Raw genomic sequence first — 14,474 nt, forward strand, 5'->3', positions numbered from 1 at the left:
GCTGTGGCCGAGGCACCCCGCCCCTAGCCCAGACCTGCCAGGGAAGGGGTGCCTATCCCGTGGCCCCAGCCCTGAAGCTGCTGTGCGGAGAGAGGCTCATCTCCCACCCCAGCCCAGGTGCTATTGCGGGGAGAGAGAGCTGGGGGGGAGTCCATTCTCTCCATACCGAAGCCCTGGAGCACCCTCTGCACCCCAAACTCCTCATCCACAGCTCCACCCCAGAGCCCACACCCCAGCCGGAGCCCTCAGCCCCTCCCCTCCCCCCACACACCCCCCAAGCCTCTGCTCCAGCCCTGAGCCCCTCATCCCTGGCCCCAGCCCAGAACCCGCCGGCCCCAGCCCAGAACCCGCCTCACCCAGCTGAAGCCCTCACACCCGTGCACCCCAACCCTCTGCCTCAGCACTGAGCCCCCTCCCACACTCCGAATGCCTCGGCCCCACCACATGAATTTTGTTAAATGCACCAATATGAAGGTGATGTCACACATCACCTCCATATTGGTGCACATAACAAAATTCATTCCATAGATTTGTGGGGAAAAATTAGAGGGAACACTGTCCAGTAGCTCTCCTTAAGCAGCTCAATCTGCTTCTTTTTCCTTCTCTCTTCTCTACCTACTCTAGCATGTCTTTTCTGGAGGAACACAGAGACACTAGTAGATTCCTCTCCAGATCTCCCGCAGCAAAATTTGTTCTGATTAATGTTGGGGATGGGGAGGGTAAAGGGTAGAGAAAGGAAGCCACATAGTGGAAGGAAGGAGACAGAAGAAGGAAAGAGAATAGGGGTTGGGAAAGAGAGGAAGAAGGAGAACTGAAGGATGACACTAAACTGGGAGGAGTGGTAGATACGTTGGAGGGTAGGGGTAGGGGTAGGATACAGAGGGACCTAGACAAATTAGAGGATTGGGCCAAAAGAAATCTGATGAGGTTCAACAAGGACAAGTGCAGAGTCCTGCACTTAGGACGGAAGAATCCCATGCACTGTTACAGACTAGGGACCGAGTGGCTAGGCAGCAGTTCTGCAGAAAAGGACCTAGGGGTTACAGTGGACGAGAAGCTGGATATGAGTCAACAGTGTGCCCTTGTTGCCAAGAAGGCCAATAGCATTTTGGACTGTAAAAGTAGGGGCATTGCCAGCAGATCTAGGGACATGATCGTTCCCCTGTATTCGACATTGGTGAGGCCTCATCTGGAGCACTGTGTCCAGTTTTGGGCTCCACACTACAAGAAGGATGTGGAAAAATTGGAGAGAGTCCAGCGGAGGGCAACAAAAATGATTAGGGGACTGGAACACATGACTTATGAGGAGAGGCTGAGGGAATTGGGATTGTTTAGACTGTGGAAGAGAAGAATGAGGGGGGATTTGATAGCTGCTTTCAACTACCTGAAAGGGAGTTCCAAAGAGGATGGATCTAGACTGTTCTCAGTGGTCGCAGATGACAGAATGAGGAGTAATGGTCTCAAGTTGCAGTGGGGGAGGTTTAGGTTGGATATTAGGAAAAACTTTTTCACTAGGAGGGTGGTGAAGCACTGGAATGCGTTACCTAGGGAGGTGGTGGAATCTCCTCCCTTAGAGGTTTTCAAGGTCAGGCTTGACAAAGCCCTGGCTGGGATGATTTAGTTGGGGATTGGTCCTGCTTTGAGCAGGGGGTTGGACTAGATGACCTCCTGAGGTCCCTTCCAACCCTGATATTCTATGAAAGAGGTGACCATATGAATGAGCAACATTCACAGACAAAAGAGATGAGGGGGTGAAAAAAAATAACAAAATGAAAATGGCAAGGGTGGGGGCAGGGAAGAGAGGATGGAGAAAAACAGGTCAGATGCAGTGACCAGCCACGGCGTGGGGTTGAGGTAACTCAGATTTGAAGGTCTTGAAGATGGGGGGTGGGGGGATAAATGTGGGTTTAATCCTTTGTTCTAAGAAAATATGTAGACATTTACACAGTGCATTTGGCTGCTGTCCATAACTTTCCTTCATTGGTAAAGAATGTGTAAGATACTGATCTCTCTGACTCACATCACCATTAGAGGATTTATTGTTTATAGGTTTAAACACTTTTTATTTCACATGGTCAGTGTCAATGGCAATGGCACAGAAGAGCTTGTCAACAGTATTTAATGTTAAGAAATTAGCTTGGGCTAATTTGTCCAATGCTGATAGTTTAATGGGATATTTGTGTGTACTCATTAAATGGCACAGTACCTTTAACTTACTGTGTAATGTGCAAGGTGGTATTGCTTTGTGTATAAGTTATCAGTGAACCTTACTACAGTGATGAAGGTATTGGTTTATGCACTGGTGTTCATGTGTAAGGCCATGTCTACGCTAGGAACATGGTGTATTTTTAACACATTAGCTAAGGCATGTTCAGTAGTCAGGTAAACCCTATGAGGGAGCCAAGGGTTTACCTTAACCAATGAGTACAACTTGCCTTGTCTACACTAGAATTGCAACAGTTGTTAGCAAACATTCTCTTCTTCTCCAAGCAAGCTCAGCTATAGATACTTGCACTGTTACTCTGTGGTACTTCTCTGTTTCTCCATGTTTCTAAGGCAGTTGCTGTATGCTACATTATCTTTGCTTTGTCACTTCTGAGAGTCTATGGAATCAGTCTGGAGGCATGGTTGCTTCAGTGAAGAGACCCTGTCTGTGGAGCTGCCTCCTGGAGGATGTATACCATTCTGACTTTGTATGCAGTGTAGTTGTTTAAAAGCTTGTCTCTTTCACTACCAGAAGCTGGTCCAATAAGACATTACCTTATCCACCTTGTCACTGGGTATCTGGCTGGTGAAACTTGCCCATATGCTCAGGGTTTAGCCTTCCTCTGTAGCATGGGGCACGGGTCACTTGCTGGAGGATTCTGTGCTCCTTGAAGTCTTTAAACCACGATTTGAGGACTTCAATAGCTCAGACATAGGTGAGAGGTTTTTCGCAGGAGTGGGTGGGTGAGATTCTGTGGCCTGCGTTGTGCAGGAGGTCGGACTGGATGATCATAATGGTCCCTTCTGACCTTAGTATCTATGAATCTATTCTGACTTAATAGCATTTTACACCCTCTTGCTCTGGTGTAAAGGATTACAGAAGGTACAGGGCAATGAACTATAAGACTCGTACTGTTTACAGCAGTAAGTGTCTATCGTGCCATTGGCTCTTGATGGAGAAGCACTGACTCTTGGGCCAAAAATGTGTGAGACTTTAAGAATATCTAGTCTTTTAATTCAAGCTATTAAACAATTTGTATTATTTTTTTAAAAACCTTCAGTCCTTCCTCAAAATAATCATTGCTAATTCTTAAAGAAAAAATTACCGCTCATAAGGGTTTTTTTTTTTCTATTCTGCATGTTTCATCATTTTTTTTTATTTTTCCCTTTTCACACAGAGTGGGTTCAGATGGCACCAGCTTTATTTTCTAAATTCATCCCAAACATTCTCCCCCCTGCTGTGGAATCTGAGCTTCAGGAATATGCTGCTCAAGACCAGAAACTTCAAAGAGAGCTTATGCAGAATGGATTTACCAGGTAATAATTATTAGCCTTCAATGGCAGTTGCACACACTAGACAGCACTGATACTACTAAAATGCATATACTTAAAAAAACCCCATAAAAATGTAAATATTGTATTCAATAGAATATTAAATATTATTCTAAAGACTTGAGCCAGAATGTTCAAATCTGGGTATTTAGGCACCTAAATCCATATTTAAGCACCTAACAATGTGGCCTGAGTTTTCAGACGTTCCGAGCACCCACAAATTCCATTGAAAGCAATAAGAAGTAATAGTAAAGTAGTAAAAGGACACCATCAGTTTGAATTTTTGTTAGTTTTTAAAAATGCGCTGGGGTCTACTGTGCTCCTCTTCTCCTCCCACTCCAGTCCGTGCTCTCACATCTTACCGGCCGATTGTCTTTCAGTGAACTTGGCAGGCTGCAGCACGTGACTGCCACTGCTGCCTCTCCTGACCCCCTCTGCAGGAGCCAGAAACGCTAAGGTTAGGCTGAGGAAGTTAGCAAGCCCAGATCCTTTCAGAGGAGCATCTCTCCGGAGTAGAGCAGCTAGTGCATGAGGCAGGAAGTGAAAGTGACCCTCAACAAAGCATTGAAACTGATAATACACAAAGTACTATCAAATGCACAAAGTAAACAAACTGAGTAAAAGAGAATTTTATTTTTCTCTAAATGTTAATTATCCTAATCTTAGTGGCTGCTTATAACAATAGTGCATATACAATATTCTCACAGAAATGGGAATTTATAGATAGTCTTTCTTAAGGCCTTCAGTTTTCACTTAGATCAATATTATATTTCAGTTGATGATCAGTATTTCTGAGAAGCACATTCTTTTATCTCCTAACTAGAATAACATCATGTGTTGTATGTTGGCTGTCAGGAGACCTAGAACTGTGTTCTCTCCAATCATAAAGAATACACATAAAACAAAAGGTCAGGTCGGTCTTAACACATTGGTGTTGACCTTCAGATCGCCTTGTGATCTGTAGCTGAGCATGTCTGAGCTCCTTTGAAATATCCCCCAAGTGAGAGTTCCAGTTACTAAAGTAGAAAAGTTATTAGTAAATATTCTGCTGTTCAAAGCACCAGTGCTAAGGAATAATCATCTGCCTATCTTTTGACACAAAACCAGCACTCTGTATTTAATACTGGCTTCTATCAATGGGCAGCATCCTGGTGTTAAGATTAATGGGAGTAAGATCGGGTAATATTTTAAGTATTTCTTATGTGCCATTGCCTTGGTATTTAAGTGGTAATTTGAAGACTCACATGTTTTCTACTGTGCTTGTATATATTGAATAGCCTAAGAAAAGGAGAGGGTGTTTATACTAACTCGGAAATTTAGTCAAGCCTTTTAAATTTTGACACACTCCATTTCAAAGACCATAGATAGAGCAGAATGTATTTAAGTTGTTTTTGAGAAAAATTGAAGTTATTAAAAGAAACCCCCTACTGGTCTCTTGAATTACGGTTTGTTCTCAGTTATGGGGTTGTTCTTTGGGAGTGGAGAAGCAGAGGGGAGATTGATATTGATCTTAGCAAAAGTTCTCGCTGCATTAAAACCCTCATTAAGAATGTGTGGTTTAAAAAAAAAAAAAAGAAAGAAAGATTAGAAAAGACTTTAAGGGCATTTAGTCACAAGATGACTTGAGATTTCTAAAGCATCATTTTTATCAGTAAACATATTTGAAATGATACAATTACATCTAATCACTTAAACCTGGAAATCTGATTATGAAATATGTCTATTTTTAATTGAGAAGTTAAACTATATTTCCTCAGAGACAATTCGTAAGCAAGCCTTGAGCTGAGCTTTTTAAACACTGGCAATATTCCAAGTGCTAATAAATTTGATCTGAAAGATCTTTTTCCATGATGCCATAGGTCAATAATTAATGATTCATAGTTTTATCGTAAAGGGTTTAACTCTTCCCATCGAACTATACTGACAGCACTTTGAGTGCAAGGAAAAACTGTGAAAACGTGTGTCCTGGTAGATAGCTATTTCAGCATCGTTTCTGACATCACCACTGCAACGCAGAGCCTTATTTAAAAACCTACATAAAAATTATTCAGATAAGCCAACCTTTCTTCTTATCTTATTGATTATTCATGTAAATCTGTGTTCCCAGAAAACTCTATATTTATTTTGTCAGAACAATTTGATAATTCTAGAGTGTATATTCAGTCTTGACTGCAGCAGTCTCTCTCTTTCTCTTTGATCCCCCAAATTGTCACTTTCCAATCCCCTCCAAAAAATGCTGCAAATTTCTTCTCACCATGCCACTCTCCTCTTCCTATCCCTTCACTGGCTTCATCTCACCTTCCACATCAAATTTTAACTTCTTGTCCATGTTTTCAAGTCTCTTTTCTGTTCTACCCTACCTTCTCTCTTATTTTCTTCTCCTCCTTGCTCTTCCCAAGATTTTTTTTTGCTCTTCCCAACGTTCTCTCATTGTTCTTTCTTTTTTCCCTATGCTGCTCCTTTTCCTGGAATCTTTGCCTAGGGTGTGGACTGTAACCTCCATAGCCCTGATCCTTCACTGGGATTTACATGGGTGCAAGAAAATACCTTTATCTGTTTGTAAAGGACTTAGTAAATAATTTGTGGGGCCCTTGGGCTTTAATATCTTTGTCTTAGTTTTGTATCTGCATATGTGATGTTGGATAACAATTCTTGGGTACGTCTGTCCCGATGTTTTCTGTGAAATAAAAAAAAATGTACTTTGCTATCTAACAAATGCTACCTGTGCCGGGGGAGGGGGGACGACAACAATTCTTTGAATAAGGAATACCCACTATTCGGGTTTAGTCTTTGAAGGTGTTTATAGGATAACTCTAATATAATGTAACTGATTTTATTCTGTAAATATCAATATGCTATATGGAAAAAAGAAGGGAAGGTCTGATTTGGGCATTTGGAATAAACATAGCTAATATGCATGTTGTGCTTGAAAGAGCAGTATTAGAATATACTATATATGCTTAGATATTGTTCTGATGGCAAGCATTGGGGTTAATTTACAAAAAAAAAAATTCTTCTTTCCATTTTTAGCATTTAAAAGAGCCCATCACTGGCTCTGAGTGCCCTAGCAGTAATTTAAATTCACTTTACTTAAAAATAATTGACAATAATACTAATGTTACTCAACAGTATATTACTAGTCCAAAGATATAAAAATAAAGGCCTCCAGTTTTACCATCTACATATAATCATTACCTTCCTAAGTGCTTGAGAGAGGCTTTGCAATATATGACTGGAAAGTTCCCCGATCTATACGCTAGCAGACTAGTGCGGGGGGGGGAAGTATGTTCAAGAGTTAAGGGGCCCTTGTGGGGAACAACCTACCCTCCATCTAGTATGGACCCCACAGCAAGTGCTTTGAACCACCAGGGGTCCTTGAAACATAGTTTGTCAATTTCTGTTTTGTACAAAAATAAATAATTGCCTGTTCCTAATGTTACTGACCACTGTAGCCCAGTTCCAATTCACGTTGTCTCTATACATTACCTTTGGTAATGGTTGTTATTTGGCATGGGAATAACCAGGGTCTTCTGCTGCCAAGTTTTGATGTTCTACAGTGCTTAAATAGAGCCAAGCATTGATGGCTGGTTCCTTTGAAGAGCAGTATTTGTGTCTGCCTGCAAACAGGCTAACTAACTTGTCCTTTCTCTCACAGTTCTGTGACCTCATAGGAGTATAGAGGCAAGAGGTCATACAGAAAGGGGGGTGGTAGAACCTAGAACAAAAAAAGTGGATGATCCTCAAGAACTCTTTTGTGCAGCCTTTGGTCAAATGCACTATGAGAAACCACACACACTCAGAACTATATACTAAATTAAAAAAATCAAGTTGTATTAGGCTTTTATACTGAGAACTATAGGCTTTTATTCAATTAGCAATTGAAGCTGCAAAGTTCCATATTAGTTCCTCTCTAATTTAATTGTATATATGGCTTGCTTATGTAATTGACATTCATGCTGATGAAACAGTTGTTTTGCTAAATTAATTCTAGAGTTGCTAAAAATCAGCTGAGTCAAAAGAATGTACACTGGGATGGAGATAATTTCCTGCAATTAGACTAAGCTTCCGGTGTGCTGTTTAGTACTTAAAATTACAGATTAACTCATTTATTAAATATAGATTAAAAAGCCATCAATTTTAGCAGCCTGATATATAAATGATGAAGTCAAAACAACATTCCTATTTCCCAAATGAGACTTTCTGTACAAGCAGCAGATTGTTGACATCTTCACTGCTCCACATATCACACCAAAATTAACCACAAGGAGACTGAATATTGAAGAACTAATTACATGACTGGCACCCCTCTAGAAAGTTTTCAGCAGTGATAATCAAATGACTAGTGCAACTGAAGATGGTGGGGAAGTTACCTAATCACTCCGTGGTGATTTTTGCATTAATGACCTTCAACGAAGTGCACACCACAGGCCACTCTCAAAGAGGATGGATTTATTAAAGTGGTTCACTACTTCCTGTTGTGTCACATGAACGCTTGATCTGGATTGCCTGCTAGCAGAGAAGTGAGAGATTCTGGCTAGCATGAAGAAAATAAATAACATTGAGACATCTCTCTTGCCTCATAGTCAGCTATTGCCATCTAGCTTCAAATAAAACTACAAAGCAGCTCAGTTTTCTGTACATACTAGTCAAGAAAGTCAAAGGGGTGAAGAAATCCTAACCCTTTTGAAGTGAATGAGAGTTTTGCTGTTGACTTCAGTGGAGCCAGGATTTCACCCAGAATTCTTTAAAAAAAAAAATCCTCTGTTTAGAGGAATAGTATTTGGATTTAGTGGATCAGAAGAATAAGAAGATTTCAGCTACTGCTAAATCTAAAAATCTTTCAGATCTTCTAAAATAGCTTTATAAAACTGGTATAAGGAGTTTGTTTTAAGACAAATTGCTCAGCTATAGTCTGGTCTCAACTCATAAATTAAATAGTTTCATTTAAATCCAGAGGGTGAGCTTTTTATTTATCATAAGAATTATTTTTAAAATCAATTTTAAAGAAAAGGATAGAGTAACTAAACTATATAATTGTCCGATTGCACTTTTTATTGTATGTGTATTGATTCTGCTGTGGTTTTTTCCCCAATCATATATTTCGACTGTTGTTGTCATTAGCGTATTTGCATACTGTTTAATTTCTACTAAATGTCCCAGTATTTCTTTTACAAATTAAATATGATGACTTTGCTGTCATAGGTTTCCACACTGTTTTTTTGTTTGGTTCAATGACCATTCTTTTCTCCCCATTCTTTCCCAGAGGTGACCAGTCACGCAAGAGAGCTGGAGAAGAGTTAACTTATAGTAAGTAGGAATCCGCTATTGTTCATTGTTTAGTTTAAAAAAAAAATAAAAAGAATAAAACTGTCTTTGATCTTCTGTGCTAGTTGGGTTATGGGTCTTTCAACCAGCAGGTGGAGACAATATCATTTTCTATGTATATAAAGGTGTAACTCTTCAGCAGGGGGAGGAATGATTCTTTTCCGAGTGGACTGCTTGAATACAGAGAAAAGGGTGGGTCTCTGAGGTCTGGGAGTGATCAGAACCTGCACTCCAATGTGTTGCTGTCTTCCACGTAACCACTGCTAATAGGACCAACTCTAACAAGGCCCCCAGTGTTGCCTCTGAGACAACAAGGTGTCCATGCAACTGTGGAGATGGGGGGCCAGATTCTCCACACAGTTACAGCCCTTTGCACCATTAAGCCCATGTAAAGAGGCCATAATTTGGCCAAAAAAATGACCAGCAGACAACTCTCTCTATTTATGCAAGTGTACCAGATCTGGGCCCTGTACCTGAGTTTCCCACCTTATTCCCTCCCCTGTATAAGGGATATATGAAAGGAAGGAGGGAGGAAATTGGAGCTCTGCTACAATTCTTTGCTGGCTACCCTATCCCAGAGGTACAAATTAGAGCTGCCCAACAGCTTGCTCTAACTTGTCAGGGCTGGAGCTGGTCAGCTGAATCAGGGATTGATAACTAGGTCTTTGGTGCCCTCACCTCAGTAGAGCTTTGGCACAGGAGAGAATCTAGTCCCATATCTTTTATGGTGAGATTTAAAAGCAAGGTCCTGATCACTTGACACTAAACATCCCCTGGATCTTTTGGTAACTATTAGTAGCATCAGCTCTCATTGAATTTTGACTGCATTCTCTCTACCCAATTTTTTCCAATAATATCAGTGGAATATGTCCTTCTTAATTTCCTTCTCTAGACTGATCTGGAGCATTGCTCTGTGCTGCCATTCTTCTAGACAGAAGGGTGGTAGATGAAATGACTAGAGAGCTGGCGTATCAGATTCAGTTTGTACACAGAGCTTTAGGATCTGTCAGGATGAAAGGCGCTACAGAAGTGTAAGTTATTATAAGGATTTCTGATTAACCATGTCTCTTTTATGTATATTTCAGATGGCTCATCAGCATGTGCAAGCTCCAGAGGGTACAGATAGTGAACATACCGGATGTGCTTTTATTCCTAGCCAGAACAGACACTGGAGGAGCACAGATAATATCCAGCGCCTCAGCTGGGGTCTGCTGATATTCAGGAGCTCTGTCGCAAGCTATACCTGGAAGAGCAGTTTGGACTTTCTTCGTTATGTAATAAAATGTCAGTTGCTGCTACACTCGGGATAACTTTGAAAGACATGATGCTTCGGTTTGGTCTCTCAGCAAGTTCCTACTCTCTGATTCCGTGAGGAATGCGCCTTGAAAACCAGATAATTTCTAAGTGAAAATTGGCAGCCAAAATCAGCAGCTTCCTCCAAAAATGTTAAAATGGAAGAATCTTTTTTGCACTCTTGTTTTTTATTATGGACATTCTTTAAACTAATTAACACATCAGTGTATTAGTTTTAAAACTTCAAGGTATTTTCTGAAGCTTTTACTTAAATAATAAGAATAAAGATTTGTTACTTTGCAGTATTTATTATTCAGTACAAAGTGACAGCAGCTTTAAGAGTTGGTCCCTTCTAAATATAATTCTGACAATGAGGTTTTTGATTCCGGATTTGTTTCTTCCATTGGTTTTTTCCTTAATGTTTTTTGACTCTGTGCCTTCAGCTTGTGCACTTGGCAACTTTACAGACCATATTTGGTGAATGCAAAATGGGTTCTTAAGGAAAAGCTTGTGATGTTGTGAACAAATATGCTGCAAAGTCACAAGGTTCTCCTGCATTACTAGGATATGAATTTAGAAAGGAAGAAAACTTTTAACCTGATAGTGTCACTTATAGTGACTTGGCCCCCTTCCCACTTTTTGTTTTTCCTGTGTTTATTTAGTATTAATGCTGGGACCAATTCTTGTAGAAACATCCCTATGCCCCCTCCCTTTTCTGGTGACTTTGGTGGCCTCCATAGTAATTACAATAGATGAATGTGAACTCCAAAATGAATGCAGTGCCATGTATTGTGTTGTGTGTTATTTTGGAAAGTTAGCTGAGAGTTGGATTATGAGCAAGATTCTCCAGTCTGTTGAATTATGCTATGGGCCACTCTGGCAGCAATGAGCAGACTTAAACCTGCCTTAGTTGGTCAGTGGATGACAGCACCCATGCAGGGCTGCCGGAGTGGCTCTCCCAGTGCTCCTCCTGGCTACCAGCATAGGGCGTGTGACTGGTGAAGAGGGGTATGGCCCTGCAACCAAACAGCCAGAGTGTAAGATACACAGCACTGTTCAGGATCAGGGAGATACCAAGGTGATGTAATGCATATGTGCATGCATGCACCCTTCTAGACTTGTGCCAAGCTCAATTGGGCTGGTCCAGTAAATCTGGACCTGTAGTCTTAATTGTAATGGTTAGGAGATGAATTTCAGTTAGCAGTATGGGTAATCGAATCCAGTTAATTTAAAAAGGGAGAGAAATGTACTTGAAAAAGTAGCTTTGATTCCAGATTCCTTTTATCATCTTTAGTTAAGAAGAAAAAAACAAACAAACTAGTAATATCAAAAACCTTTCTGAGCTGAGGCACAAGTGTATCCACACTTCTGCCACACACAGCTGTCCTACCTTTAGAGAAATTCTCTTAAGCTTGCATGAGTGGTCTATAGATTTCAGGAAGAAGCAAAATATACATGTGGCAGTGACAGAGAGTTCTTTTCCTTCCAACTTTGCTTTGTAAACAGACTCTATTCCCTTCATGTTTAAATTTACAGTGTCATAGATTCCAAGGCCAGAGGGGACTGTTGTGATCATCTAGACTGACCTCCTGTATAAGACAGGCCATAGAACATCTAGTCTGACCTCCTGTATAAGACAGGCCATAGAACTTCCCCAAAATAATTCCCAGAGCATAGCTTTTAGAAAAACATCCAATCTTGATTTAAAAATTCAGAGATGGAGAATCCACCATGACCCTTGGTAAATTGTCCCAATACTTAGTTTCACTGTTAAAAATTTACTTCTTATTTCCGGTCTGAATTTGTCTAGCTTCAACTTTCAGCCATTGGATGGTGGTGTACCTTTCTCTGCAAGATGAAAGAGCCCATATTTGTTCCCCATGTAGATACTCAGACTATAATCAAGTCATCCCTTGATCTTCCCTTTGTTAAGCTAAATAGTTATATCATTGTAAGGCATGTTTTCTAATCCTTTAATTGTTCCCGTGGCTCTTCTCTGAACCCCCTCCAATTTATCTATGTCCTTGAATTGTGGGCACCAAAGCTGGACACAGTATTCCAGCAGCGGTCACAGCAGCGCCAAATACAAAGGTAAAATAACCTTTCTAGTTCTACTTGAGATTTATGCGTTCCAGGGTTTCATTAGCTCTTTTGGCCACAGTGTCACACTGGGAGCTCATGTTCAGCTGATTATCCACCATGACCCCCAAATCTTTTTCAGAATCACTGTTTCTCAGGATAGTCTCCCATCATGTAAGTATAGCCTACATGTTTACATTTAGCCATATTAAAACACACATTGTTTGCTTGCTCCCAGTTTACCAAGAGATCCAGATTACTCTGAATCAGTGATCAAAAACAAACCATCAAGGATAGGGTTTTCAAAAGCACTCAGCATTTGGTGTATCTCTGCTTCGACTGAAGTCAATAGGAGTTTTATCGTTGGAAGCAGAATTAGGCCAATGTTGATTGCTTTTGTAAATCCTACCTTGAATGAACACAGTGGAGAAAGTAACAAATGCTGATAGAGAATGGCTACTGATTTTAATTTTGCCACATTCCAAAATTTTATCAAAAACAGTTTAAAAAAAAATCAAATTTCAAAATTAAAACCATTTGACAGTGTCCTTAGTTGTACATTTACTCTGTATACGGTGACAGAAAATATTCTTGAATTAAGAATATACACATCAACTAGTTGATTTACTACATCAGTTCCATTCTAGTTCATATGATAGTGTGCAAGCTCTCAGCTTTATCATGCTGTTAAGGTTTTGCTCTTTTTTTTTTTTTTTTTTTTACAAAGGGTTTACTGATCTACAGTTTGTAAATAACTTGTAGGACTTAGGCCTCATATTTGAGGCAATGATTTTAATTTACTCCTTTATTGTTGCATTACACTTAGGACACAGACTTTTGAAACAATTCTATAAGAAGGTAAAATAAAACATTCCTCTTAGTGTGAACAATATTATATGCACTATAACAGTACTTGAATGCTTTTCACCATGTGGCGTTCTCATTTGGCCAGCGGACATGAGAACTCTCCTTGTAAAGCATTGTATTATGTTGTAAATTGGCATTAAAATTTCTGTATGTTTTGGCATTATTAACCTAATGCTGAAGTATTGTTTATCTTGTCTTCTAGGGTTTTATCATTGTGAGCTGAGCATGAAATGGAGTATAGCATAATATGCTAAATTATTTTGTTTCTTTGTAAACTTGAATTTTACTTACAGTAAAACTAACTCAGCCAATTTGAGCATTGATACTGTAAAACCATGACTACAAGGCAGCATGGTCATAGCTACACTAGTAACTCTAACCAAATAACTTTGTGGTAAATTTGCATCTGTTGCTTACCATGAGACTAAACAGTAAATTTGGTTATACATTGGGTGTCCTCTTCTATGTCTAAGTTCTCTAGGCAAACTTGCTATATTAAAGTATTTTTAGATGAATTTCATTTCTTGCTTCTGAAAGTTGAAATATTTATCTTACTACTTTTGTGTTTGTAGGAAGTTCTTGACTAAACAATGTTTAGGGCAGTTTTCGACACAGAAATAGTCTGTGGTTCTGTATATGGCCCAGATTGTGCAGGTGCTGAGCACTCAACTCCTGTATAGACTTTGGACCTCACTCAACATCTTATGTAGACATTGTGAAAATGTAATGCAGCTAAATGGAAAAGGTGCAGAGAAGGGCAATGAAAACAATTAGGAGGATGGAACAGCTTCCATACCAGGAGAAAGAGAAAAGACTGGAACTATTCAGTTTAGAAAAGAGATGACTTTGGGGAGTATGATAGAGTTTATAAAATCATGGTGTGGAGAAAGGGACTATAAGAAGCAGCAGGCTTGCAACAAACAAAAGGAAGTACTTCACACAACGCACAGTCAACCTGTGGGCCTCATTTCCAGGGATGTTGCGAAGGCCAAAAGTATAACTGGATTCAAACAACAATTTAAGTTCTTGGAGGACAGGTCCATCAATGGCTATTAGCCAAGATGGTCAGGGATACAACTCCAGTTTCTAGGTGTCCCAAAACCTCCAATTGCCAGAAGTTGGGAGTGGACAATGGGGTGGATCACTCATGACAGCCCTGGTATGTTCATTCCTTCTGAAGCATCTGGCACTAGTCCCTGTCAGAGACAGGATACTGGGCTACATGGATCATTAGTCTGACTCAGTATGGTCGTTCTTATGTAAATATTTGGGTCTTTCTCTCTGGGATAATTACTGGCCAGAAATACAGTCTGCCAGATTCATCCTTCAGTGGAGTCAACCAGGGTGCATTTAGCCCAGTATTTCCTTTTCAC

The 14,474-nt window shown here is 40.1% G+C and overlaps 1 protein-coding gene across 2 annotated transcripts in view; it reads left to right on the forward strand.

Annotated features, from left to right (window-relative positions):
• The window catches only part of CACUL1 (CDK2 associated cullin domain 1), an 83,547-nt gene extending 69,926 nt beyond the window's left edge, over positions 1-13,621 (forward strand). For both annotated transcript variants that reach the window (XM_048858025.2, XM_048858024.2), the window contains 3 exons: positions 3,384-3,522; positions 8,801-8,844; positions 9,948-13,621. In XM_048858025.2, the coding sequence (XP_048713982.1) occupies positions 3,384-3,522; positions 8,801-8,844; positions 9,948-9,988 (224 nt within the window). In that variant the 3' untranslated portion in view covers positions 9,989-13,621. The remainder of the gene's footprint in view (positions 1-3,383; positions 3,523-8,800; positions 8,845-9,947) is intronic.
• Positions 13,622-14,474: the final 853 nt, after the last annotated feature.

Source organism: Caretta caretta, chromosome 7 (assembly GCF_965140235.1).
Source record: "Caretta caretta isolate rCarCar2 chromosome 7, rCarCar1.hap1, whole genome shotgun sequence".
In the NCBI taxonomy this organism is placed as follows: domain Eukaryota; kingdom Metazoa; phylum Chordata; order Testudines; family Cheloniidae; genus Caretta; species Caretta caretta.